The sequence below is a fragment of the Rhinopithecus bieti genome, unplaced genomic scaffold (genome assembly GCF_001698545.2).
Source record: "Rhinopithecus bieti isolate Rb0 unplaced genomic scaffold, ASM169854v2 scaffold_947, whole genome shotgun sequence".
Classification (NCBI taxonomy): Eukaryota; Metazoa; Chordata; class Mammalia; order Primates; family Cercopithecidae; genus Rhinopithecus; species Rhinopithecus bieti.
The window spans coordinates 1,047,067-1,074,354 of NW_016803664.1; the positions used below are offsets into that span (position 1 = coordinate 1,047,067).

At 45.9% G+C, this 27,288-nt stretch overlaps 1 protein-coding gene across 1 annotated transcript in view; it reads left to right on the forward strand.

The window, feature by feature from the left end:
- Positions 1 to 27,288, forward strand: part of MYO1E (myosin IE) — a 248,139-nt gene that overhangs the window by 202,686 nt on the left and 18,165 nt on the right. Inside the window, 7 exon segments of the mRNA XM_017895857.1 lie at positions 2,929 to 3,073; positions 7,225 to 7,339; positions 7,550 to 7,719; positions 9,417 to 9,562; positions 18,204 to 18,350; positions 20,218 to 20,375; positions 23,480 to 23,572. Coding sequence (XP_017751346.1) covers positions 2,929 to 3,073; positions 7,225 to 7,339; positions 7,550 to 7,719; positions 9,417 to 9,562; positions 18,204 to 18,350; positions 20,218 to 20,375; positions 23,480 to 23,572 — 974 coding nt within the window.

The following is a 27,288-nucleotide window of genomic DNA, read 5'->3' on the forward strand; positions in this document are numbered from 1 at the left end:
AAAAAAAAAAAAAAAAAAAAAAACTGTTAGAAATAGCAGCCATGTTGCGTCTTAGAAAATAAGTTTTCCAGAAAACACCCCTCTGAGGTAGGCAATGTGTGTTTCTTTCTGTGGTTGGCAGCAATAAGCCCAAATATGGATTCTGATGCTTAGGAGGAATAATGTGGTAGAAACATAACAGATTTGCAAAGTTTATCTTGTAGCATGATTTACACTTCCTCACAAGCATGCTTCCTCTGACCTTGACCTAGCCTCTCAGAATGTGGGGATGATAAAGGCATGCCTCGTCAGCAAAGGCGTTCCACGTCATGGGTAAGAGAGGAGAAAGAATAGGAAGCCCAGGAAAGCACAGAGTGGTAGAGAGTGTCCTTGGAGGTCAGAAACAGCTTTAATCTCAAGTGCCAGCAGCTAGGAGTCCCTGGGGTCCGAGCTGCATTTCCTCTGAGAAGGAAACCTGGGGTCAGTGATCCAAGAGATAACAAGAGCCGGGAAGAGATTCCAGGCAGAAAGAGGAGCTGGCACAAAGGCCTTGAGATGAAATATTAGCATATTTGAGTCTTAAACTGAAAATCCATGATGAAAGGAATATAAGCTATTATTGCCATCTGTCCAAAATTATCACAGGCACCAATTAGGCAGGGGCAGCATTGCCCTGTGCAACCTGCTCCCACGAGTATATCCTAGAGAAAGACAGTGGCATGTGTCCTTGGTAGGACAACGTATAGTTGGTTTATGCCCTGGTCTCCAGTGCAATACCAAAGGATGGGGTCAGGATGTATCAGGCTTCATGGAAGCAAAGGAAGCCCCAGGCAATTCCCATGTATTGCCAAGACCCTCACCAGTGGAGGCCTTGTCAGGATAAGGGAGAGAAAGTCTGTGCAAGGTTCATTACGGTAAAAACAAAACAAAACAACGCAGCATTAATTTTGTAGGAAAAAATGTGAATTGGCATAAAGACCCATTTCCAGTTGCACAATAAATATACTTTAGTTTATAATTTTAGGTTAGATCAAGCCAAGTAAAACTGTACTCTTAGAAGCTTGTCACCTTGAAAGTCTATAGTCTGTCCTTCTCACTTCTATCCTCCATGAACTTTCTGCCTCACCCAATTAGATTCCCAGCACCTACTCATTTTCACTAACTCCCCCAATCACATCTAGAAAGGTTCTGCTATTAGTCATTTATGTGTAGCTTAATTTGTTTTGATTAATGTCATTATACCATATATGAAAGTTATTCATGCTAATGTGTGACTTCCACTCGGCATTTTCATTTTTAAGCTTTTTATCCCTAATTAGGCAATAGGAGCATTTACCGCTCCAGAAAGTTTATGATATTATCAGGCAAGATGCAGACATTTGAGAGGAGCAGAGAAGGCTCCTAAAATCACCTTAGTCCCAACCAGCTGGCCCTGTGGGAGCCCTGGATCCTGAAGGCAGGGCCACTCAAGGTTCCCTTCTCCCTTGGCTGTCATAAATCAGTCTAATCCTGATAGTAGTTTCTGGGAACAAAGGAGGGCCCTGGCTTCACTTAAGGCCTGGGGACCTATTGCCTGGGCCCTGGATGTGCTCGCACGTGCGCCACGCCCTCCAACTTCACACCCACACATGCCCATGATGATTCTGTCCATATTTGACAAACTGTAATGTGCTTGTCTCTCCTTGATTATATCAGCCTCTGACGTAATAGTAATGTGTCTAACATAGGCATGTATAGTAGACTGGATAATCTTTAAAAAAAGAATTTAAATGTGAACCAGTCCATGGCTTTTTTGCAGTGTCATAATGAAAGAGACAGACAGGGATTCAAATCCCATCTCTGATACTTACTAGCTAAGTAGCCTTGGGCAAGTCATCGTTTGCCTCTGTCTCTTACTCTGCAAAATGGAAAACCAACCTGATCAGGTTGCTTTAGGAATGAGGAGATCCTGCATCAAAAGCTTCGGTCACAGCACCTCATGCAGAGAGAGCACCCATCCGCATTAGCCAGGAGTGTTCATTATGACTGCTGTGTGCCAGGCATGGTTTAAGGCTCCGGATGTACAGGAGGGGCCACACAGATGTGGCATCCGGTCTCCTGGAGCTCTCACCTTCATGTGGGAGGCATAAATTAACCAAATAAACCCCAACATGAATATAACTACAAATCAGAGTACATGCTCTGAAGGAAAAATATTACTTGCTATGAGAGAAACTAACAAGGGAGCAGTTTTTGATTTTTGGTCCAAGAAGTCCTGTCTGGGAGTGTCACTGAAGGTGAGACACCCAAGGGGGAGCCAGCCGAGTGATGAGTTTGGGGAGCAGCACACCAGTAGAGGGAAGAGCAGGGGCAGAGGCTCCGAGGAAGGAAAGGGCATGGTGGGCATGAAGAAGAGGCCATTCTGGAAGAAATGCAGCAAGCCAAAGTGAGCGTGAAGAGGCAAGGTTGAAGAACAGCCAAGGAGCAGATCCCAAGGGCCTCATGACCCAGATGCATAGAATTTCAGAGGTGGAAGTTGATATACCATTGTTATAATAGCTGCTTAGCAGGAGCTTTATAAAACTCTTTGCGTCTAAATGCCCTGAAGAAATCGGGAGATTATTATTGAGACAAGACCATTTGATTTTGCCTAAAGAGCACCCCTGGTGACCTTCCACAATGCTATTTTTAGACAGTGGTAGAAAGAGTACGCAGGTTTTCACCAGGGTGTTGACAAAGGAATGCTGGGAAGGGGAAGGAGCGGAGGCAGCTCTGGAACGGGCATCCCAGACTGGGGACTTTTGCAGTCATGGCGGTCCATGCCTGAGCCTTCGAACAGCTGGTAAATAGTTGATCAGTAACTTTGCAGCACTGGGCACCTTCAGAGTGGAGCTCTTGCTGCCTTGCCCAGGTAGAAAGCCAGTGCGGTCCCGCCCAAGTCTGATTCTCTTCTCCCCAATGTCTCCACAGGTATGCCATTCTGACCAAAGCCACCTGGCCCTCTTGGCAAGGAGATGAGAAGCAAGGCGTCCTGCACCTGCTGCAGTCGGTCAATATGGAAAGCGACCAGTTCCAGCTGGGGAGGAGTAAAGTGTTCATCAAAGCCCCCGAGTCTGTGAGTGCTTGGCTGGTTCTCCACTCTCTTCCCTCTCGCAGGGCCCCCGCCAGCCCTGCTCCACCCCTTGGCTTGCTTCTTTTTCTCATTCTTCGCTTCACACCATCAATGTTGTCTCCTCAAAGAAGCCTTCCCTCCCTTCCCGGTCTAAATGGGTCCTTCCCTAAACACGTGCTCTCCATAGCCCATCACCGCCCCATTCATTTCCTGCAGAGCACTGAACAAGTAGAAAAAGGGGTGTCAGAGAGTGGCTCCTTCCTCACTGACTGTCTCACTCCTCTCTAGCTGCTACACTCCTTGAGGGCAGGGACTCTGTTCCATATGTCTCTATATACCCAAAGTCTCACACAGAAAATGCTCAATAGTTACTTAGTCTCTAAGAGTGTCTAAGCTAAAGAGGGACTCCAGTGTCCCACCCATGTTTAGCTGACACCAAGTCAGTTACACATAGGCTCAGGATTCCTCCTGGAAGGTGCCGCAGAGTGCCAGGTGGGAAGTCCCAGGATTGTACCTAGAAGGTCTTGGGGGAGCCTAGAAAGGACTGTGAGGGGGAAAATAGGTGGGAAGGAGAAATTTCTGGTTTAGAGAACACAATACTTACCAGTAAGGCGTTCATAATACACATTCACAGTTCACAGACAGACCGCTACAGCTGCATTTACAGACACTTCCTGCTTTCCTGATGAGAATGTGCTCAGTGAGCCCCATGAATGCCCACAGGAAGTTCTGTTCAGTTCTTCTGCCTAGTTTGCTCCAGGGCTGTAGAATAAAGACATTCATTCCTTTTTAAGCTGGAGAAACTGCTGGAACCAAGGTTCAGCATCATCGTTTCTCGAGGCTCCCTTAACCATCACAAGACCCCGTTTCAAGAGTCAGTGACGAACTTGGCAGAGATCAGTCATCAGACCAAGGGGAAATCGTATGGGGACGCACAGTAAAAGGGAAGCATTTGATGTCAGGCACATCCCAGTCTTGCCGTTAGTTTTCTTCTCCTCTAAGATGAGCCCCATAGCCACTGTTCTGCCTGCCTCGTAGGATCAGCCCGAGACGCAGGAATGATAATGGCTATAACTGAATGGCTTTGTGAGACATCAAGATTATTAAATAAATAAGCGGCATGCAGAGATGGAACCCATTTATGAAACGTTTGTGGTAGCATTTTTCTACTTTGAGTTATTTGTAGCTTCACAAGAATTTTCATTTCCAAATATAAAGTGAAAATGTTGTGTCATTTGCCATAAAGCAACCCACAGAACAGTTCCTGTTCTTTCTAAAATGGGATGGAGTGATTTATCGGTACAATTGAGAACTCCTTGTTTCATACCCGCTTTTACTTTTCAACTTGTGAGATTTTCATATATAATTAAAACAGCCTCAATATTTGTAATACTTTTTTTTTTTTTTCTGATTCAGTTGCGTTGGAGGGGGTTATATTCAAAATCAAGATTTATTTCTGGCTGTCCTTTTCCTTGCCTTACACTCAATTGTGTTATTACCATTACTTGACTCTCCTTTCCCCCATCTTTGACACGTGTACTCACACACGCACACCATCACCTCTGCTCTCTCCCCTGCCCCAAACGCATACATCCCCATCTAGCCCTGACATGCAAATACTTTCACAAATGTTGGTTTTTAAAATCTGGCAGGGCACAGTGGCTCATGCCTGTAATCTCAACACGTTGGGAGGCTGAGTTGGGAAGATGACTTGAGGCCAGGAGTTCAAGACTGGGCAAGTCAGTGAGACCTCAGCTCCACAAAAAAATTTAAAATTAGCTGGGTGTGGTGGTACGCGCCTGTTGTCCTAGCTACTCAGGAGGCTGAGGTCAGAGGATCACTTGAGCCCAGGAGTTCAAGGTTACAGTGCGCTATGATTGTACCACTGCAGTCCAGCCTGGGCAACAGATCAAGAAAGACCTTTCCTCTTAAAAAAAAAAAAAAAAAAAAGGAAAAGGAAAGAAAAGGAAAAAGAAAAAAAGAAAAACTACCATGTGGTTTTACCTTAATAGTAAATGTGCTGAATATACAAAATTACCTATTTGCTTTAACAACCCACATCATGGCCGGGCGTGGTGGCTCACGCCTGTAATCCCAGCACTTTGGGAGGCCGAGGAGGGCGAATCAAGAGGTCAGGAGATCAAGACCATCCTGGCTAACACGGTGAAACCCCGTCTCTACTAAAAATACAAAAAAAATTAGCCGGGCGTGGTGGCGGGCGCCTGTAGTCCCAGCTACTCGGGAGGCTGAGGCAGGAGAATGGCTTGAACTCGGGAGGCGGAGCTTGCAGTGAGCCGAGATTGCGCCACTGGACTCCAGCCTGGGCGACAGAGCGAGACTCTGTCTCAAAAAAAAAAAAACCCCACATCAGACACCATGACGTTTGTTTTTGTTTTGTGTTACATGTATCCGTGTCTTTTGGCTTTTCTCATTCAGGGTTGTTTTGTGTGTTTTTCTGTTGTTGTTATTGTTTGGTTTGGTTTGGTTTTTATTCTCTCCTCATCTATATTATCAAGGTTTTTTTTCTTGAACCTCCCTAATTTCTAACCCCCTGGGCTTTTAAAAGAAGTCTACAATCCAGCGAATCTTTGAGATAGTCTCTAGGAAGTTGGGAATCGTTTGCCTCTTCATCCTTTCTCTGAGTCACAAGTGTATCTTCTGTGATACGCCCAAAATAGTTCTGGGAAAGAAGAAGGAAATAAGACTTACTCAGAAACCCAATACACAAGATAAGAAATATCAATGGATATTCTTACAACAGGCAGCTGCAGGGCTCAGATTTTAAACTTTCTGTCCAGTTGCTAATCCATGCATTCCACTTGGGGTTTAGAAATCCGTCCGTATGTCCATTGTATACGGCACTGAAGCCGGGGGAATTACGTGGCCCCTCCCCTGGTGTTTGGAGTTTGGGTTGTTGTTTCTGCACAGATGGAGCTATGAGAAGGAGAGAAGTTGAGTGGCAGGAGAGGATAGGTCTGGCTCCCAAGCATATACCCGGCTAAACGGAGACAACAAATCAAGCCCAGCTGCCTTCAAACCACATTGGCTTGTTTACTTCTGGAACATTTTTGCAATGACTATTCATCATCTTTACTTTGGATTTTTATTGGTTGATTTTCTTTTTTTCCTAGAGAGTCATGGAAGCCACTCTCAAGGTAGATGAAAAGGTTTCCTACCATTTTACAAGTGGATCAAATGCAGGTTTACAGAGAAAGCTTTGCATGTCTAAATGAGGAGCCTGGCAGAGCCTGAAAGACCTAGGTTCACTTTCTAGCCCCACCCAGTCTTAGTTCCAGTTTTCTCATCTGTAAAACGGAGATGACAGATTATGTGGCTCATGTAGCTGTGGTGTTGAATGAAACTGCGTGGAAATCATCTAGGGTGACTTCTGCCCCACAGTGGGCACTCGGCTCACTACAGCTGTTTGCTGTCACCTTTATTATTCCAAAGCCTGGTTGAGGTGCAGCCTCAGCATTCATTGGTAAAATGGCCCGACTCTCAAGACCTGGCAGAGGCTGATGTGGCCCCTAAACAGCTCCAGCCCTTCTGGGCAAATCCAAGTCCTAACTAGCACACCTCAAGTCCAGCTCCAATCACTGTGGTTATTACCCTCGCTCCGCTGCTCCTTGGTGAATCCTGAGACAGGAAGTCTGTATTTTCTTGGAACTGAAAGTAGAGCAGCCCTCCTTCCACAGCAGCACAAGCCCTGCTCCTGCAGAAACTGGAAAATTCTGTTTAGAGGCTGCATGCCGAAATGCCGCACCAAACAACAGCAACAGCTCCACCTACTCACTTGATCTGGCTTCCTAATAATATCCTCTTTGGATGAAGGTGGGAGATAAGTGGAGAAGCGCTGAATCGCTCATTTGATTCTCACAGAGACTGTAGCGAGGCAGGGCAAGGTCCAACTGAATACACTCAGATTCTCCTATTTCCCATTGTTTTCCATTAAAAGAAAAAAGGTATAGGTCATTTTATAGTGGGAATAAACAACATACCACAGTAAGCATTTCACGTATTTGTTCATGAATCAGAGAAGCTGCTTCCCGTGCATGTCATTGTCTAAACTGAGTGTCCCTGGAATGACAAGAAAAGTGCTGTTCAGGGATTGGGGCTTGGGGCTTGGCTCACATTTGTCTTCTCTCCATTCACAGCTATTTCTTTTAGAAGAGATGAGAGAGAGAAAGTACGATGGATATGCTCGAGTGATACAGAAATCATGGAGGAAATTTGTGGCCCGGAAGAAATACGTTCAAATGAGAGAAGAAGGTATTTTAGCAATTTTGTTTCATTCATTTTAACAAATCTGAAGAGTAAATTTGAGCTTAAGTGAAGTTCTAAGTTCCATTTTATTTTGCATATAATGTCATGCTACAAATATTGCATCATTTGGAGTTTATTTGTATATTTCCACAGTATTTTCCTCCTTTTTCTGACTGACTTACCCTTCTTCCATCTTCACCCTCTTGGGAATTGTAGCCTCAGACATCTTACTGAACAAGAAGGAGAGAAGGAGAAACAGTATTAACAGGAACTTTATAGGCGATTACATTGGGATGGAAGAGCACCCGGAACTCCAGCAGTTCGTGGGCAAGAGGGAGAAGATTGATTTTGCAGACACAGTCACCAAGTACGACAGGAGGTTCAAGGTACGTGCTGACTGCCCGCCTCTGAGATCACCAGATTCCTTACTTTTTTTAAAAAATTGCTTGTTATTTTGCTTTTGTTGTTACCAAAGCAGAACATGTTCGTTGTAGAAAAATTTAGAAAAAATATAAACCGAAAGAAAAACCGGTACCTATGCCCAGAAACAATCACTGTTAACATTCTGTATATATCCATATCTTTCAGAATGTTTTTATGAAAACATACATTTGTGTATTTAGTTCTACAAAAACTGAGATACATATTACATGCTGTTTTATGTCCTGAGGTGGTTTTTTGTTTGTTTGTTTGTTTGTTTTAATAATGCCAGGGAGAATTTTCGATAGTAATACAGGGAGCAATATAAGTTATTTTACATGGCTGCATAGTATTCCATTTTACAGATGCCTTATTATTTTTAACCAATTTCTCATGAATCTATTTTAGTGAGTTTTCTTTTTTACTATCATAACTTCAATGAGCATCTTTTCACACATCTTTGTGTATCTATCTCTCTCCAAATATTTTTAGAAGAAATAGATAGGAGTGAAATCATTGAATCAAAGGATTGAGAATATCAAGTAATATTGCAGAGTGTCCTCACCCATTTTCCCAAAGTGGCTGATAAGTAAGGCTTTTCTAGCCACAGGAGGAACAGCTGATTTTTCACCTCCTCCCTTAGATACCTTTTGATAAAGTCTTGGTCCTAATAGACAAATCTGAAGTTTCAGAAGCTCATGGACCCATTAAGAGCTTTTGGTTTTTTGGCAGGGACGGGGAGGTCAAAAAAAAAAAAATGTAATGAAGTAAACAACAGAAGCACGATGTTATTTTCCTAAAACCAAACCATTCCTTGCAACCTGTACCTGGCCCCAGCTGCTGTGACGGCAGCTCTGGGTTCACACGGGTGCTTAGCTCTTGCAGCGGTACTCGTTATAAAGTGGTTACCCACAAATTCCCGAGTAGATTTATATTAGATTATTGAGAATTATCATTCAAATGACAATATATCAGTATTTTAAAAAGAAAATTTTATGAACTCTCAAGAAAACAAATGCAGACACCGCCGCCTGTTTAGAAACACGCTGTAGTGCATCCTTGGTAAGCTCGCCACAGCTGTTGGTGACTTCCCCTTTACACCACGTGACTCCATATGAGTTTGCCAGTTTGTAAGTCAAAAAGAGTGAAGTCATTTTTTACACATCATCTTAATAATCACAAATAATGCCGTCTTTTCCCGTCATGGGCCCGGTCATTTGATGAACGGAACAGCCGTCCCAACGGTAGTGAAGATTGACTGTCCAAGGTAGCTTCCCACTGTCCTGGTAACAGCGGTCCACCGTGTGAATGGTTGTCATCACATTGACTGTGTCTGTCCACCTTTTTTTGAGATGGAGTCTTGCTCTGTCACCTAGGCTGGAGTGCAATGGCGCAACCTCGGCTCACTGCAACCTCCACCTCCCAGGTTAAAACGATTCTCCTGCCTCAGCCTCCCAAGTAGCTGGGATTACAGGCACCCACCCCCACATCCAGCTAATTTTTGTATTTTCAGTAGAGATGGGGTTTCACCATGTTGGTCAGGCTGGTCTCGAACTCCTGATCTCAGGTGATCCACCCGCCTCGGCCTCCCAAAGTGCTGGGATTACAGGTGTGAGCCACCGTGCCTGGCCTGTCCAGCTTCTTAAAGCTCCTCTCCTTACAGGGTGTAAAGCGAGACCTGCTTCTTACCCCAAAGTGCTTGTACTTAATCGGACGAGAAAAAGTCAAACAGGGCCCAGACAAGGGCCTGGTGAAAGAAGTCCTGAAGCGGAAAATCGAGATAGAACGGATCTTGTCTGTGTCCCTCAGGTGAGTGATTGGAGGCGCAGAGGCAGGACTGCCCCATCTCGCCTCAGCATCACCGTCCGCTGTTCCAAACAGCCAGGAGGAAGGCCGGGCTGGGCTCCCCTGCTGTCAGAATCATGATCAAGAGAATGGAATTTCCCTTGGTCCCAAAGGGAAGACTCCCTAGTCTCAGCGAGTCTTGATATGTCAGGAAGAAGGTACCAAAAAATGGTTGCCTCCAGACAGCTCCTCTAGTCAAGGGGACCCAGATCTATTGTAACCACAACATGTTAGAAATGAACCCGGTATATGGAACACCTCAGAGAAGAATTTCTCTTGTTGCAGTGGAGCCAAGGGTTCAGAGCCCTGTCCCCCAACCCACCTCACCTCACCCAGGTTGGAAGCCTCACCCATTTCCCTGAGCAGAGGGTCCTGGAAGGGAAGTTTCTTTGGGACTTCCTTAGGGAGTGCACGTTGGTCTCCAGTCTCTGTAGTCCTGGAGTCATCGCGAGATGCTCTGTTTGCTCCAGTTCTCAGGCAGTGGGGAGTGGTGTTTGCTTCCGCAAGGCCTCAGGCAGGGCCCTTGCTCTTCTTGGCAGCACCTAGGCTTCCTTTCAGCAGAAGGGCTCCTCTGTCAGCTGTCAGAGCATCTCCTCCGTCATTGGGACCTAGGCTAGGAGTTCTTAGCATGGGAGGTTTTCTTTCCCATGCTAAGAAGTCCTCCCATGCTAAGAACTCCTAGACTAGGAGTCATCCCATGCTAAGTCCTCCCGAAGTCCTCCCACGGTAAGAACTCCTAGACTAAGTTCCACTGACAGAGGAAATCCTCGCAATCCATGAAAGCTAAGAATGGAAGAAAGGCTTCCTCGAGCCCCATAGCTTCCTTCAAGAATCGTGTCCCTGGGCCTCTGAGGCTAACACTACTTGAGTCGGGAAAAGCTTTGGGCCTTTGTATTAGAGATGTTCTGCTCTCACATGAACATGGAATTGGGACGCCTCTCAAACTCGTACTCCACACAGAAGACAAAACTGCTGCGCTCAGGAAAAAGCAGGGGTTTGATGTGCTCAGGCGTCTGACCTACCGAGCTGGAAATCCTAGCTCCAGTCTGATAATCCAAAGCAGATTTCTCGTTGTGTCTATTCTTGCCTGTGTCTCTGTGGTTTCTGATTCTATCTGTTCCTAATTTCCCTGGATAAAGTGCCAGGCGGTGGACGGCAGTTAAGTATGTCAAACATGCCAACTCAGGATGTGGTAAAGTTGCTAAGCAGATGAGTCCACAGTGTCCATTTTGCAGCCCCTCCTCAGGTAGGTTTCAAGGCCATTGGTTTTTTTTTTAAAAAAAAAGCTCTAGGCGCTGACTGGTTTGCAGAAGGTCTTCCTGAACATTCAGCTCACTGGCTGGGTCCCAACCTGAGCGGGGCAGTGCCTGCTGGCCACACTCTTCCTAGCTAGCTGGGCCCTGAGGTTGCCCTGGGAACCCAACAGGAAGCTCCTTGCTTGTCATCGCATGGGGACCTGCCATGCCTGGACTAAGCCAGGTTGGCCACAACGTGCTTGGCAGGCACCCTAGGTGAAGGTCAGGGAACCACAGCTCTAGGGCACGTGTAGTCGCTGTGCTGAAAGTGACTTTCTGTGTTATTGCCCGGGTCTGTCTTCAGTCCCTCAGACCCCTGGTGGAGAGCTCATGGCTGGGACCATAAATTATCCTCATTGAGCTACATTTGTGTGGTTCTTTTGTTTTGTTTTGTTTTAGACAGAGTCTCGCTCTGTCACCCAGGCTGGAGTGCAGTGGCGCGATCTCAGCTCACTGCAACTTCTGCCTCCTGGGTCCAAGTGATTCTCCTGCCTCAGGCTCCAGAGTACCTGGGATTACAGGCATTGGCCACCACCCCTGGCTAATGTTTGTATTTTTAGTAGAGATGGGGTTTCACCACGTTGGCCAGGCTGGTCTCGAACTCCTGACTTCAAGTGATCCACCCACCTCAGCCTCCCCAAGTGCTGGGATTAGAGGTGTGAGCCACTGTGCCTGGCCTTGAGCTACACTTGTATCAAGCACTTTGACACTTACTATCTTATTGGTAAGTCCTTGAGAGGGTCATCAAGGAGGGACTGTAGGGACTGTTCACACTCAAATTTCTTCCATTTATTGTTTTTTGTTTGTTGTCTTCTCTTACAGCCTCTGGGGATATAATCTCTTATGGTAACACCAGCTGCTTTTTCTTCTTCCTCTTCAGTATTCATCATCTGGAAGGTTCCTTTCTTGTGGTCTTTCCTTTTTAGAGACTGTAGTAAAATGAGGTACTTAGCCTAAAAGTTTTTCTGATTCTAAGGAAAAAAAAATAAAGTGTGAGTCATTTGAACTTGTGATGTCTGCGTATTGCAGTCACTGAACCTCACACTTGCCAAAATGAATAATAGTGTTCCCTCATTTCTTTATACTTGAGTTAGGCCAGTAATCAGAACCAAGTTAGGAAAGCAACCAGAGGGTGATGTGTGTGCAGAATCGAACCCAGAGTGAAAATTAATTCTGGTACCAGACTACTGAACGTGCGTGTGTGTTCTCAAAATACTTCAGTACTGGCATAGAGAAGGATTTTAACAGTTGTCTTGTACTTCAGGAAAAAAGCCGCAACATCTGTATGTGTTTTTCAGAATTTCTGAGATCGACTAGTTGACTATTGGCTGGAATGATATCAACATATAGCCTCCTAGTTACGATTTATCCAAGTATCCTATAAGCTTGATCTTAGCCCATCTCTAACTCTTATAACTAATGTCAATGCACAGTGGGCCTACATCTCCCTATTCAAACCAACCAACCATTTAGTGGAAGTTATGACACAACAAGGGAAATGTGAGCATGACTAAATACTTGGTCTGCAGAATTTATTATTTATTTCTGTAGGTGTGATAATGGTTTTGTGGTTAATTTTATATAAAGAGACGTTATCTTTTAATGATATATACTGAAACATTTGAGGATAAAATGAAGGCTGAGTGCAGCCACCCATGCCTGTAATCCCAGCACTTTGGGAGACCAAGGCAGAGGATCACTTGACCCCAGGAGGTTTGGGACCCACCTGGGCAACATAGTAAGACCCCATCTCTACAAAAAATGTAAAAATTAGCCAGGAGTGGTGGTACATGCCCGTGGTCCCAGCTACTCAGGAAGCTGAGGTGGGAGGACTGCTTGAGCCCAGCGGGTCAGGGCTGCAGTGAGTCATGATCATACCACTGCACTCCTGCCTGGGCAACAGAGTGAGACCCTGTCTCAAGTAAAAATAATATCATAGTCTTTACTTTGGTTTAAAATAACCTGGAAGTTATTTTAAAGTGGAAGCGGGGAGAGTGAGGTTGTAGATAATTGTGATTTCATGGATTGGTGCTTGAAATCTGACATGTGGTTCACTCTACTATACTACTTTTTATTTTTTGAGACAGGGTCTCACTTTGCCACCCAGGCTGGAGTGCAGTGGCACAATCTCGGCTCACTGCAGCCTTGACCTCCAGGTTCAAGCGACCCTCCCACCTTAGTCTTCTAAGTAGCTGAAACTTCAGGCAGGTACCACCACTCCCGGCTGATTTTTGTGTTTTTTGTAGAGACAGGGTTTCCCCATGTTACCCAGGCTGGTCTCCAACTCCTGGGCTCACGGGATCTACCCACTTCAGCCCCCCAAAGTGCTAGGATTACAGGCATGAGCCGCTGTGCCCGGCCCTACTATCCTACTTGTTTACAGTTTAGAATTTTCTATAATAAAAGGTTTTTCTAATCCTCCAGTAGACATTAAATTTTTAGAAGTCTTTATCTTTTCTAAACATACTGATATATGTCTAGCTGAATTATGGTTAACGTTTTTTTTTGAAGTTTTCATTTACAAGAAAAAATAGGATCACAACAGGTAGAAATAGGGCCAATAGCTCAGAGAGATATTAGACTGTAGTTTTTCAAAGGGACTCCAGGATAATTTGATCAGGAAAAATCCTTATTTAAATAAATTTAGGCTGGGTGCGGTGGCTCATACCTGTAATCCCATCACTTTGGGAGGCTGAGGCGGGCCGATCGCTTGAGGTCAGGAGTTCAAGATCAGCCTGGCCAACATGGCAAAACCCCTTCTCTACTAAAAATACAAATAAAATTAGTTGGGCATGGTGGTGTGTGCCTGTAATCCCAGCTACTTAGGAGGCTGAGGCAGGAGAATCGCTTGAGCCTGGAGGCAGAGGGTGCAGTGAGCTGAGATCACACCACTGCGCTCCAGCCTAGGCAACAGAGCGAGACTCTGTCTCAAAAAAAAAATAAATAAAAATTAAAGTGAAACACTGATGCTTGCATTTCTGGCTTCATTGGAGACTTGGGAAGAGTGTCAGGAGGTCACACACCAACACAGAGTTGAGACACAGGATTTCTGAGGCTTATGGTGGCTGCTGACAGAAGGCCATGCCTGGGTTTTTGAAGGATCCTCCCAGAGCTGCTGCTTGTTCAAGTACTGACCTGGCCCCAGTCTTATTTGAAAAACTCAGTGAAACTTATTTGAAAAACTCAATTCCACTCATTACCACAGGTGTAATGACCCATGTTCTTGGCTTTGCTATTGTAGGTGTTGAGTTTGGTGCCATGGAAGCTCTGATTTGGGGCTCTCTGATGAGGCTTCTCATTTTTCTTCTCATTCTGGTAGCTGACCACAAGAAGGATGAGACCAAAAGTTGTGTGGCTGTCTGTCTGGGTTAGCAGATTTTCCAGTACTTATCTCCAGTTGGAAAAACAACCTGTAAGATGGTGCTTTAGATAGAGGCTTCAGCTCCCTGGTCACAACATTCTTGCCCAGAATGTTTCCTTGCCTGAATCCCCTAAACTTTCTGGCAGTAAAAACAGCCCACCTCACTGCCTGTCCTGCTGACCTGAAGCATTACTGGCATCTTGGCTTGCCGGGGCCTGTAAGCACTGGGAACCTGGAAATTGTCAGCATCATGGGATTGAACACCTACCTGGTGCTGAGCCCTGGTTTTCGAAGGTGGATGAGGCACAGTCACTGCCTCGGGAAGCTCCTCATTCTGGAAGGGGGAACAGACAGCTGAGTAAACATGTGCCTTACTACAAGTGTTCCCAGCATGATTTAAAGGATACTTCTGGGACTCAAAAGAGGAGAGTGGGTTTTTGCACCTGCAGGTCAGGTGAAGCTTCTTGGAGCCAGACACATCACTGCTGAGGCCTGCACCTGCATCCAGGCTTTCTCAGAGAAATTAAGAAGGTTCTGAAACTGGTGCCACTGGTTTCTCTGAGTGGTAGAATTCTGGGCAAGGTTTATTTTCTTCTTGATTCGCCTCCATATCTTTCAGTTTACTAAAAGCAGCATATTTCATAATCAGGAAAGACTTTTGTAAAAGTTTAAATAAAGGCAGGGCTATCCTTGGAAATTGCCTTTTCAGCTTAAAAAAAAACAAACTCCTTCAGGACTTTCCTTGGTGTTTTGTAACTACATTTCTGTGAAAAGATATATTGGTTAAGAGAGTAAAACAAGATTTTCTAGTGTTGTCAGCAATACAACAGTAAGCCACAAAGACGGAGGAATAAAAAAACAAGGGCAGATCCAAACCAGAGACTAGGAAGAGGTCTTTCAACACAGGGTACAGCGTCAAACATCTGTAAGGAATTGCAGCATAGGAATAAGTCAGGGGTGAAGTCCAAAGATAAGTCTGACTTTTTAGAATAAATAAACACAAAAGCTTTGTTTTCAGGTCCAGGAGCATGGGCTGAGGAGAGCAGAATGAGCTGAGACCCTGGCCTGGGTGAAGGTGGTCTGCCTAGCTCCAATGCCTAGATCACTGAAGGGAGGGGATTTTGGATTTGATGGTTAAAGTCAAAGTGTCTAAACACATCTCTTCTCATTTCTAGATTCATGCTGATAATTGACCTTGAAGTTTTGGCCCGCTTGCTTTTTTCATTATGATAATAATGAAACTCCTAATAAATCTAAGCACATTAAACCGCTCAAGGTGACTTGTGCTGGGCTCATTTAGCCCTGCTGAATAATCACCATCCTGCCACAGTTCAGTCAGGCAACCAGGCATGATCAGACATGCCAAAGAGAGCTTTGAGCAAACAACCCAAACAGGGAGGAGTTTCATTCCTCACCCCAAAGGTCAAAAAGTGGAGCTTCTTGTTTTACTCTGGTCTGTTGCATGCGCTTTACCTGATGCAGCCGTGTCCTTTCACCTGGGCCAGGGTGCCAGGAGGCTTAGACTTTATTGATTCATAATGACCTGGAAGAGCTCTTTTGAGCAGCTTTTCATAAGTGCTTTTTGGAGTTTTGGATTGCTGGCTGTACCTTGAAAGGGAAGGAGGAGGTGCTTGTTCCCAGGCACTGTAGAACTGGCATGTTGGCCCTGAATTGCCTTTGCATGCACTGTTGACTGATGGAGATGAAAACTGTCTGTTGTTTAAACCACTGGTTGTCAAGGTTTATCCTTGATCCCAGCTATCACAGGAGTGGGCAAGAAGCATGGCTATGATATGGGGACGTCTGAAAACAAACATCTGGGGTAATGATAATGACCAAGTGCTCCTCCCAAATGGCCATTATTTGGTAAACCAAATAAACCACAGTAAACGGTTCTGACTTCACATCCAAGGGAAACTTTGGCTGCTCTTCAGTAAGCTGGCCATGAAAGGGCCAAGCTCCTTTCCCCGACGCTGGCCTCTTGCTTCCAGTGAACTCCATGCACCGCCCCACCCCACCCCCATGGTTTGTGCATGCTGCTATTCTACGCCTTCCTATTCAATTGTGCTGTGGTTCCTTCAACCTCTTTTTCTCCTGTGGATTACCAAGCTCCTTTCCTGTAGGAGGACTGAAAGTACATAATTTGTAAAAAAATGAGAATTTAGTTTTTACAGTTCTAGAGACCGGGACATCCGAGGTCAAGGTGCAGGCAGATCTGGTGTCTGCTGAAGGCCACTCTCTTCTTTATAGATGGCACCTCTTGTTGTGTCCTCACATGGGAGAAGGACAGAAAGGGCAAACCACTCCTGTAAGGTCACTAATCCAATTCATGAGGACCCCTTCCTTGTAACTTAATCACCTCCTTAAGGCCACACTTCTTAATACTAGCACGTTGGTGAATAAGTTTCAACATCAGACCAAGGTAGAGGCTGTGGCTACAGCTACTGGCTCCATCAGCTCCATCAGCTCCGGGTCACTAGCTCCCTGTCTCAGCCCGGAGAGAAGTTTCCTGACAAGCCTGGGACAGTCCACCCAGATTCTCTGTCCAAGGGAGCCCTGTGATCCCAACAAGGGCCCAACCCCTACCTTGACCTGTGAACAGGGATAGCACAGGAATTTCCTTTTAAATGGGTCAGATTTTACATGGAAGAAGGATCCTGGGTCTCAAAGATTCTCTACAGCTCAGTCCTCTGTGTGGTCCTCTTGCCTCATCATCTGGCTTTGTCACAGCCGTGGTAATCCCACTGGTGCAGTGACACCAGGAGCTCCGAGAGCAGAGCAGAGCTCCTGAGCCATGCTGCAGGGCTCTGGGTATTCAAAGAACCGTGTCTGTGGCACTTGGAGAGACTAAAATGTGACCATGGTCAATTCACTGAAGCAGGTTTGCCTAATCTGTTTCTAATGCCTGGGAAAATGCTTACAATCCCTAATGAAACCTCATTCTTCAAAGGGTTGTCTTCGGTATTTGGCAGTGGTACTTGGAGATACTCATAAACTTATATATTACAGCCTTTGGGGTGGTGGCCCCATTCACCTGAGTGATAAATCTAACAGGGAATGCAAATTCTCAATTACACACGTTGTCGCTTTCTACCGAGCCTAGCCAGGCCTGAAGATGGAACTTTGTCTCACCAACCTCCCCTGACCACCACGCAATTTCCTCGGAGCTGGGTCTGCCTCAGCGTCTCTCTGCCATCACCCTATAGCTCCTAACACCTGCTCCCCTCCAGGCATAAATTTCTCCACAATCCCACCCTGTCCAAACATGTGGTTCCTGCAAAGGTGTGTTCTCTCCTTGTCTGACACAATTCATTAGCTTGAAGGTGATGATTTTTGCTTGTTTGCTATTTGTCCATCTGACCTTTGCATCTCTGAACTTGCACGTGTCTGTACATTCTAGTAGCTCCTGGCTTGCAGTGTCCGCAGAGCACTGTTTGCCAGAATGTTCTTGATAAGTACCTTGAAGTGCAGGACGTTGGCTTCCCTCTTGATAACCGAGCTTACAATTCTTCAAGTTCAAATTTACTACAATAGCTACAACCATATCATAAATTATACTAATCCTAACTTGGAACTTAAGTGTAGAGTTACCCCTTTTCAGCTGCTTTCTATTCATAACTTTCTGGGTTTTTATGGTCTTAAAAACACAAGTTGGATTTGAAAATGGATTTTTTTAAAATATGGGCTAAATTGTCCTTAAGTTCCTGATTTTAACAATCGTGGAAAAGTACTTTGATTATCTTTTGTTGGGCTATAAACTTTCTTTGAAAGCAGATTTCAGCAGTCTCATTATGTAATTCATTGTAGTTGGTTTCTGTTTGAAAGATTACTACTATAGAAAGACTGTAAAATCTTAGAACTATCTTGCAGGATTTTTAAAATGGAAGAAAAAAATAGAGTAAACAGAAGCACAGCTTTCACCAAGTGTATTTGTCCAATCTCTTTACAGTACTATGCAGGATGACATTTTTATTCTCCATGAGCAAGAGTATGACAGTTTGCTTGAATCTGTCTTCAAAACTGAATTCCTAAGCCTCTTAGCAAAGCGTTACGAGGAGAAAACCCAGAAGCAACTACCTCTGAAATTCAGCAATACGTAAGTCCGGATCTGGGACCCAAACTTCTGCGTGTAGCTAAAAAGGGGCCTTGATCGCACCCCTGGGATTCAGGATGGGGCTGGGGGAGGCTTGCGAGGAGGAGAGTGGGGTCTGGCTGGCCCCAGTGGAACCTTAGAGCCTGCAGAAGACAGTCTGAATAGTAGTCACAGACTTCGAAAAGGTTACTTTTGCATTTCTGTGAAATAATGACTTCATAGACTAGTGTATTTTATCATTTAGACAAAAATCTCCTAAATGAGGCAGATAAAGGCAGATTTTATGTCTCACCCAAAATAGAGTTTTTTAATTTAGCAGAGCAGACAGGAGTAGAATCAGGCTGGAAGCAGATGAAAGTGACAGAGGTGGGGGCATACATTCCCCAAACCAATGCATAATAAAACCTATTTATTGGTAGGGCCTCTGGGGGCTTGAGGACTATAGGTGGCCAATGTGTTGTGTAGGTGACTCACCTTCCCTTCTTTTTTTTTGAGATGGAGTCTCATTCTGTTGCCCAGACTGGACCTCTGCCTCCCATGTTCAAGCAATACTCCTGCCTCAGTCTCCTGAGTAGCTAGGATTACAGGTGCTCACCACCACACCTGGCTAATGTTTTTTTTGTATTTTTAGTAGATATGGGGTTTCACCATGTTGGCCAGGCTGGTCTTGAACTCCCAACCTCAAGTCATCTGCCCGCGTTGGCCTCCCAAAGTGCTGGTATCACAGGCTTGAGCCACCATGCCCGGCCTCACCTTCATTTCTTTTGGCAACATGACCTAATGGACCCGGTACTGGCATACTGTTGACCCTCTAATCTCATATTTGCTGAGTAAGAGTTATTTAGCTAGTCTGGACAATATAGTAAGACCACATGTCTACAAAAAGTAAAAAAAAAAAATAAAAAAAAAAATTAGCCAGGTATGGTGGTGCATGCCTGTAGTCCCAGCTACTTGGGAGGCTGAGGTGGGAGGATACTTGAGCCCAGGAGGCAGAGATTGCAGTGAGCTGAGACGGCGCCACTGCACGCCAGCCTGGGCAACAGAGCAAGACCCTGTCTAAAACACAGAAAGTTTTCTTTTTAAATGTCCCCATCGATAAAACGGGAATATCCTCCATCTTTTCCCAGCTACAAGAATGAGGCCAAGACAAAGCCTTAATATCATGATGAGGGAAACTTATAATAGGCAGCTACTTAAAATTACGATTTTTCCTTCTTATGATATGAGAAAATCTAAGTTAAAAGCAGAATCAGGATTGCATAGTGCAGGCATATAGGCAATACAGAAGCATTAAAACTGGCTGGGGAGTTTGGGAACTGCAGGTAAATCCTGCCTTCTATTTGGATCTTGGTTGCTAGTGTGTCTTTTTCCATCCCTGGGTGGGATGTCATGGTGCAAGAACAGTACGGGACTAAACAAAGCCAGGTTTTATGCTAAAGAGTCTTCAAGCTGGCCTGTGTCTGGCGTCTGTCAGTCCTCCACAAGCACAGAAGCAGGGACAACAGCTGGAAGCACAATGACAGCACAGCGGTGTGACCTGGAAATTGTCTCTTTCCTCTGTCCCCTCAGCAGGTGCCCCTGAGGCCACCTGACAGAGTGGCATTGGCACATTAGTGAGGTGTACCTCCCTCACCACCTGGTGTCTCATGGTACCGGGCCCCGGATGCTCCTGCTTCTGGCTCATTGTCATGCAGCGACGGTGCCACCCCATGGATGCGGTGCACATCCTCAGGGCCCTGCCCCCGGTGTGGATTGTCCGGTCTTGCCTCATGTTTATGCTTTTCCAGCAGCAGAATTCCATGGAAGGATCATTGAGCACCGTTTTCTCACTGCTTCCTTCAACCTGTTAACCCCAGTGTGCTTTTTGCAGGCTTGAACTGAAGTTGAAAAAGGAGAACTGGGGTCCCTGGAGTGCAGGGGGCTCCCGGCAAGTGCAGTTCCACCAGGGCTTTGGAGACCTGGCTGTCCTCAAGCCCAGTAACAAAGTGCTGCAGGTCAGCATTGGACCTGGACTGCCCAAGAACTCCCGTAAGTGCTCCACAGGCCCTGCAGGCAGAACTGCTGCCGCTCACCCGAGTCTCCTGAGCAAATGCTGGAAACGTGCACAGATGTGGGGGCTGAGAATCAGTACACCTTCTGCTTCCTGGGGCTCAGGCTTTCTTCAGAATGGAACATTTCAAACTAAAGCAACAGCAAGGAAAATGAGCAGGTTAAAAGTTTCTGAGGGACTTAGTACTTATGTATCAGTATACCTGGCATTACAATATTGTGATTAAAACAAATCAGAGTTTGTTAGCTTCAAATTTCCCCTCCCTTTCCAGTCAGATCTTGTCCACAATACCAACATCATCCTCTATGCCACCTTAAAGAAATTGACTGGGCCAGGCACCGTGGCTCACACCTATAATCCCGGCACTTTGGGAGGCCAAGGCCGGACGATTGCTTGAACCCAAGAGTTCTAGACCAGCGTGAGTAACATGGTAAAATCCTGTCTCCATACACAAAAATAAAAATACAAAAATTAGCCAGGCATGGTGGTGCACGCCTGTAGTCCCAGCCACTCGAGAGGCTGAGGTGGGACAATGGCTTACGCCTAGGAGGTCAAGGCTGCAGTAGCCTGGGTGACAGAGCAAGACCTTGTTGCATTAAGAAAAAGATGACACTTTGGGAGGCCAAGATGGGCGGATCACGAGGTCAGGAGATCGAGACCATCCTGGCTAACACGGTGAAACCCCGTCTCTACTAAAAAATACAAAAAAACTAGCCGGGCGAGGTGGCGGGCACCTGTAGTCCCAGCTACTCGGGAGGCTGAGGCAGGAGAATGGTGTAAACCCGGGAGGCGGAGCTTGCAGTGAGCTGAGATCGCGCCACTAAGAAATAAAACACCACACACACACAGACACAGACACATGCACTACCTCAAACCCCAGTCTAACTCCTTCCCTGGCCTTTGATTCTTTTTCTATTTATAATTGATATTTATAACTTATATCTATAGTACACAGCATAGAATAATATATGCTATGTATACTGTGATATTGTTCTAAAATTTGGCCTGTGTGATCACACACATGAAGATGCCATATGTAAAATAACTGTTTCTAGGCCAGGCACAGTGGCTCATGCCTGTAATCCCAGCACTTTGGGAGGCCGAGGCAGGTGGATTAGCTGAGGTCAGGAGTTCGAGACCAGCCTGACCAACACCCCGTCTCTACGAAATGCAAAAAACTAACAGGGTGTGGTGGCGTATGCCTGTAGTCCCAGCTACTTGGGAGGCTGAGGCAGGAGAATTGCTTGAACCCAGGAGGTGGAGGTTGCAGTGAGCCAAGGTCACGCCACTGCACTCCAGCCTGGGCAACAAGAGCAAAACTCCATCTCAAAAATTAATTGATTAATTAATTAGCAGTTTCTCAAATCCGTCTGCAAAGGTACACCTTAACATGTTCTCTAACATATTAATACAATACCAATAAATGCCATCATTTGTTTTTTTTTTTGATACGGAGTCTCGCTCTGTCACCCAGGCTGGAGTGCAGTGGCCGGATCTCAGCTCACTGCAAGCTCCGCCTCCTATTCTCCTGCCTCAGCCTCCTGAGTAGTTGGGACTACAGGCGCCCGCCACCACGCCCAGCTAGTTTTTTGTATTTTTTTAGTAGAGACGGGGTTTCACCATGTTAGCCAGGATGGTCTTGATCTCCTGACCTTGTGATCCGCCTGTCTCGGCCTCCCAAATTGCTGGGATTAGAGGCATGAGCCACCGCGCCCAGCCCATCATATTTTTATATGTGTAGAGCCACCACTCAGGAAATGTTGGTGTATGTCTGTGTATCCGTTAGTACTTGCAGAAAACAGACAGCAACTTTTCGGGGGCTTCTGAAGAGACTTTTCAAGAAAAAGATGTGGACAGGGTTTAGGAAACAAAGTAGGGACCCAGGGAAAAGGAACAGCAGGAGACCATTGTTATCTGCAAACCTGAAGCAGCAGAGGGAGGAATGAGGTGAACTGAAGGCTGTAGGCAGGAAGGAGGCACATGAAGTCCCCCTACCTCCCTCCTGACATTCTAGTCTCCTGCCAGTGCCTCCTGTTGGCCTGGCCTATAGGCCTCACCCCACTGGAAGGCAGAGGCCTGGCTGTCCACAGGACTCAGACCCCAGGGCACAGCCGGGCAAAGAAAGGCTGCAAATAACCAGCAGGCTGTGTGTGTGCAGCGGGCCCCAGAGTGGAAACTGCCCAACAGGTGTTGGATTTTATCTTATTTGGGGTGGGGAGAGTGGCCTAGGTACTGGGAGGGAAGCCCCCAATAGGCCACATCCGTTTGCCCCTGGTCCCATGTGGTTGGTTCTCCCAGGCCCCAGAGCTATAGCTCCTTTGCTGTGTCTGCAGTGTGCACCTTGTCACCTCCTACCCTTCTCTATTCTTCAGCTCTTCTCTTTATAAGAAATTCCCTCTGCACCTTCTTCCAGCTGGTTTAATCTTACCTTCCTTCCTGTTCCATTCGAGACCCTATTTGTTGATTTTCTCCCCCACATAGATGTCTCTGCAGAGATCTCCTCTGGCTCCTCTGGCCCTGCTGTCCAGCCCTGACTATGACCCACAGTGTGTTCCTTTGGCCCCAGCTTGTTCCTAATTCCTTCATGTCTGTGTCAAGGGTACAAGTCTGCTTCTACTCCTTGTGGTCTCTGTGTTTAGTTCAAGGACCGTAGAACACACACTCTTGCGTGAAAGGCCCTTGCCAGAACGGGCTTCCTGCCAACCCCGCTGATCCGCAGCGTTAGTGAACCTGCTCAGCCACTTAGCGTGTAGAACATGAATGCAAATGTTAAAATGTTCCATCTGTCTCAAAAGTCTGCAAAATAGAAACACCTTTGTAAGATGATCAGACCTTTAAAAGCCACAGTCTAACATTTCAAAACTGTACCTCTAGAAACCTGTCCTCCAGCCCCTCCCACCCAGTAGCTACCATTACATACTTCCCTCAACTGCCCCTTCTCCGCTGCAACTGTTCTCCTGCAGATCCACCTGAGAACTGGAATCCACGCTTCTCAAAAATTTTCCATATGCAAAGAACCACGAGGATCCATAAAACCAACGAGTAGCGCTGATTTTAACTTTGTCTTGCTTGTTTATTTCAGGCCCTACCAGAAGGAACACTACCCAAAATAGAGGTTATTCCAGTGGGACTCAAAATGCCAACTACCCAATGAGAGCGGCCCCTCCTCCCCCAGGTGAGCCAACCATGTACCATAGTCTGGGACCACTAAATCTGGACCCATAGCATAAAATATGTTTGGGAAGAAACCCATTATCAAATCAATGCACACGTATTAACCAGGCATGGACCATTTCAGTGCCAAATGTACAACACAGCCGCTCTGCTGGAGACCTCACAATTTAGAAAAGTAGGAGTCAGTGAGACTGAACTGCGGCTGAGTTCGCAATCTGGATTTCATTTCTTCGAAATATTACTCCCTTAGGAAAGGCTTCTGACAGAGAGAAAGGAGTTCTTGTCCGTGACAACTAGACTGTTGTCAGCTTTTAAGACACAGGATGCTGCTTTATGGAAATAGGAATTTGTCAGGTCTAACCACACCACCACTACCCAGCTCTGGCCAAATACCACTACAGTAGCCCCAGCTTATCCTCGGAGGATGCATTCCAAGACCCCCAGTGGGGGCTTGAAAATGCAGATATTACCAAAACCTATCTATACTTTTCCAGTTTGAGTTTTCCACAAAACCAGCATAAATTTTTTTCCTTCTTCACAATGTTACAGATAGAAGATTCGTTGTTACTGTAGATCTTAGCAACCTCTGCATAATTTTTTATCCTTAGTAAGTTGAGAACTTTCACCCTTTCACTTAAAGGAAGCACTTAATGGCTTCTCATTGGCATATCCAAATTGCCAGCTTCCTGGGGCCATTATGAATAACAAGACAGCTGCTTAGTGATTGATGACGGGGTAGTGCACAGAGCATGGATAGGCTGGGCAAAGGGACGATTCGCATCCTGGCAGGACAGAGCGAGATGGCATACAACCTAAACCTTAGGAATTGTTCATTTCTGGAACTTTCATTTAATATTTCCAGGCCACAGTTGACCATGGGTAACTGAAACAGTGGAAAGCAAAATCATGGATAAGGAGGGGAGGGGGCCACTGCACAGTATCTTGTAAGTTACAGCAGCTTAATGACTGATTCGAAGAAATTTGTTTTCCATTTATTTTCTGAGATTAGGATTCAGGAGGCCTGTTCGAAAAAAACAAAGTAATATCTGAGAGCATTACAAAATTATTATAAAGTTTACGCTTACATTTCATGTTTATCTCTTCTTTTTGGGGGATGGGGTCTCAGTTGGCCAACTGGAGTGCAGTGGCACGATCATAGCTCACTGCAGCCTCGAGCTCCCTGGATCAAGTGATCCTCCCACCTCAGCACGTTGAGTAGCTGGGACTACAGGCATGCACCACCATACCTGGCTCATTTTTTTACTCTTTGTAGACATGGAGTCTCACTGTGTTGCCCAGGCTGGTCTTGAACTCCTAGGTTCAAACAATCCTCCCACCTTGGCCGCCCAAAGTGTTGGGATTAAAAGCGTGAGCCACTGCACCTGGCCTCTCATTTTGAGTAATAAAAATAAAACTGACAGATCCATACACTCTAAACCTGAATCTTAGACTTTCTGCCTCTGAAAATCTGTGTAGTGTTTGCAGAACACTTGAAGAAATACATAACATCTTTTAATGCTGTTCCATCGCTCACAAAATTCAGTTCATAAGAAACTGCTCCCAGAGTGTTTGGTATGAAGCAGTTTAGGTTCCAAGTCTGAGAGGGTCATTTTCAGGCTCTATTTGATTCCAGTCTTCCCAGCCAAGAGAATTGTGTTTGTACCAACGTCTTAGATAAGGAGTAAAAAGCATTTCTTGAGGCTGGTTGTGGTGGCTCACGCCTGTAATCCCAACACTTTGGGAGACCAAGGCAGGAGACTTGCTTGAGACCAGAAGTTTGAGCCCTGCCTGGGCACCATAGCAAAACCCCATCTCTATAAAAATGTTCTGAAGAATTAGCTGCAGCTGGGCGCAGTGGTTCAAACCTATAATCCCAGCACTTTGGGAGACCGAGGCGAGCAGATCACTTGAGGCCAGGAGTTTGAGACCAGCCTGGCCAACATGACAAAACCCTGTCTCTATTAAAAATACAACAATTAGCCAGGCATGGTGGCACACACCTGTAATCCTAGCTACTGGGAGGCTGAGGCACGAGAATTGCTTGAACCCGGGAGGTGGAGATTGCAGTGAGCTGAGATCACCCCACTGCACTCTAGCCTGGGTGACAGAGCAACACTCTGTCTCAAAAATAAATAAACTTAAAATAAAAAATAAAAATTAGCTGGACATAGTGGCACATGCCTGGAATCCCAGCTACTCAGGAGGCTGAAGTGGGAGGCTGAGGTGGCTATGATCATGCCACTGCATTCCAGCCTGAGTAACAGAGTGAGACCCTGTCTCAGGATTAGCTGGGCATGGTGGCATGCACCAGTGATTCCAGTTACTCTCAAAGCTGAGGCATGAACATCATTTGAGCCTGGGAGGCAGAGGTTGCTGTGATCTGAGATCGCACTACTGTACTCCAGCCTGGGTGACTGAGTGAGACTCTGTCTCCCCTCCCTATCCACCACCCCGCCCCTCGCCCCGGCCAAAAAAAAAAAAAAAGACATTTCTTTAGTCTGTGGAATCTCACCGTTGCTTGCTAAAGTATGGACACTGGGGCCCAGCAGTGAGAAACTAATTCTCGTCTCTTTTGGAGTCCCCGTCCTGCCTTGACCCAGCTCTGTCTCCTTCTTTCTTCTTTGAAGAAAATCCAAGCACAGAGGAACTTAAGAGAAGCCCTGTAGTACCATATTACTGCGTGTGCGCTGGTTCCAGTGGAGAATTCTGGCCAAGTCCACCTGGAACGCTCACTGGCCTCAGCTAGGTTGGCCAAAGCAGCCTCAGATTGAATCAGGCCACAAAGTTTCCAACCTTGAGCAGCGCTCCCCAACTAAGTGCCAGTTCTTTCATCAATAAAATGAGACAATGGGACTTGGATCCATTCAACCAGTGCTTCTCAAACTGTCTGTGGTGGAAGACCGGGGGTTTAAAAAAATTTCCAGTCCGTCACAAACCATACATTTGTATGATACAATAAAAATGAATTAGTAGAAGAAGAATTTTCAAAGCATATAAAATGTAAGCCAAAATTTATTATAAGATGCAACTGGCATGAAATAGATCTGTCGAACTGCCATGAACGTTTCTAAATGCTCTTAACTTCTGATCTTATTGTGGACAAGGGGATCTCGAGCAGCATGTGGGGCGGCCCCTGTGGGGATCCCACTTTTATCATGGGCCATGTGACATCCCAAGGGCATGTCACACACTTAAGATGCCCCTCTCCTTTCATTGGGACCCTAGGCAGCAAGTGGGGTCCTTCTAGTCTCCTCCACCCAGACCCTGTGGGAGCCCATTCAGCTGTCACTCACTGAGGGAATGGGGTAAGGTGAAGGGCAGCTGTTTGCTCCAAGTGTCTAGTTCTGATCTGGTCTGGTGGCCTATGGGAGGAAATTGCTAGAGACGTGGCTGGATGAGGAGCCACCCTCTTGAAAGCTCCACCCTGAGAAAACCAGGGTTCAAAGTAAGAATTCCAGCTATTATTACTGGGCAGGAAGAACCCTATTTCTACAATAATAAGGATATAGAGAAAATGCATGTCGGAGCTGGAAGCCACCAAGCAAATTCTGGACCTATCTCGTGGTTCTTTCGTGAAGAACTGAGACTATGAAAGATCAGTTCTCTTGCTCATGATCAGTGTAGCTATCAGAGGCAGAGCCAGAACTGAACCCCTGGTCCTTCTCTAAGGGTCATCCCACTGGTACCAAAGAGTTCTCTTAATTTGGTTGGAAGAGG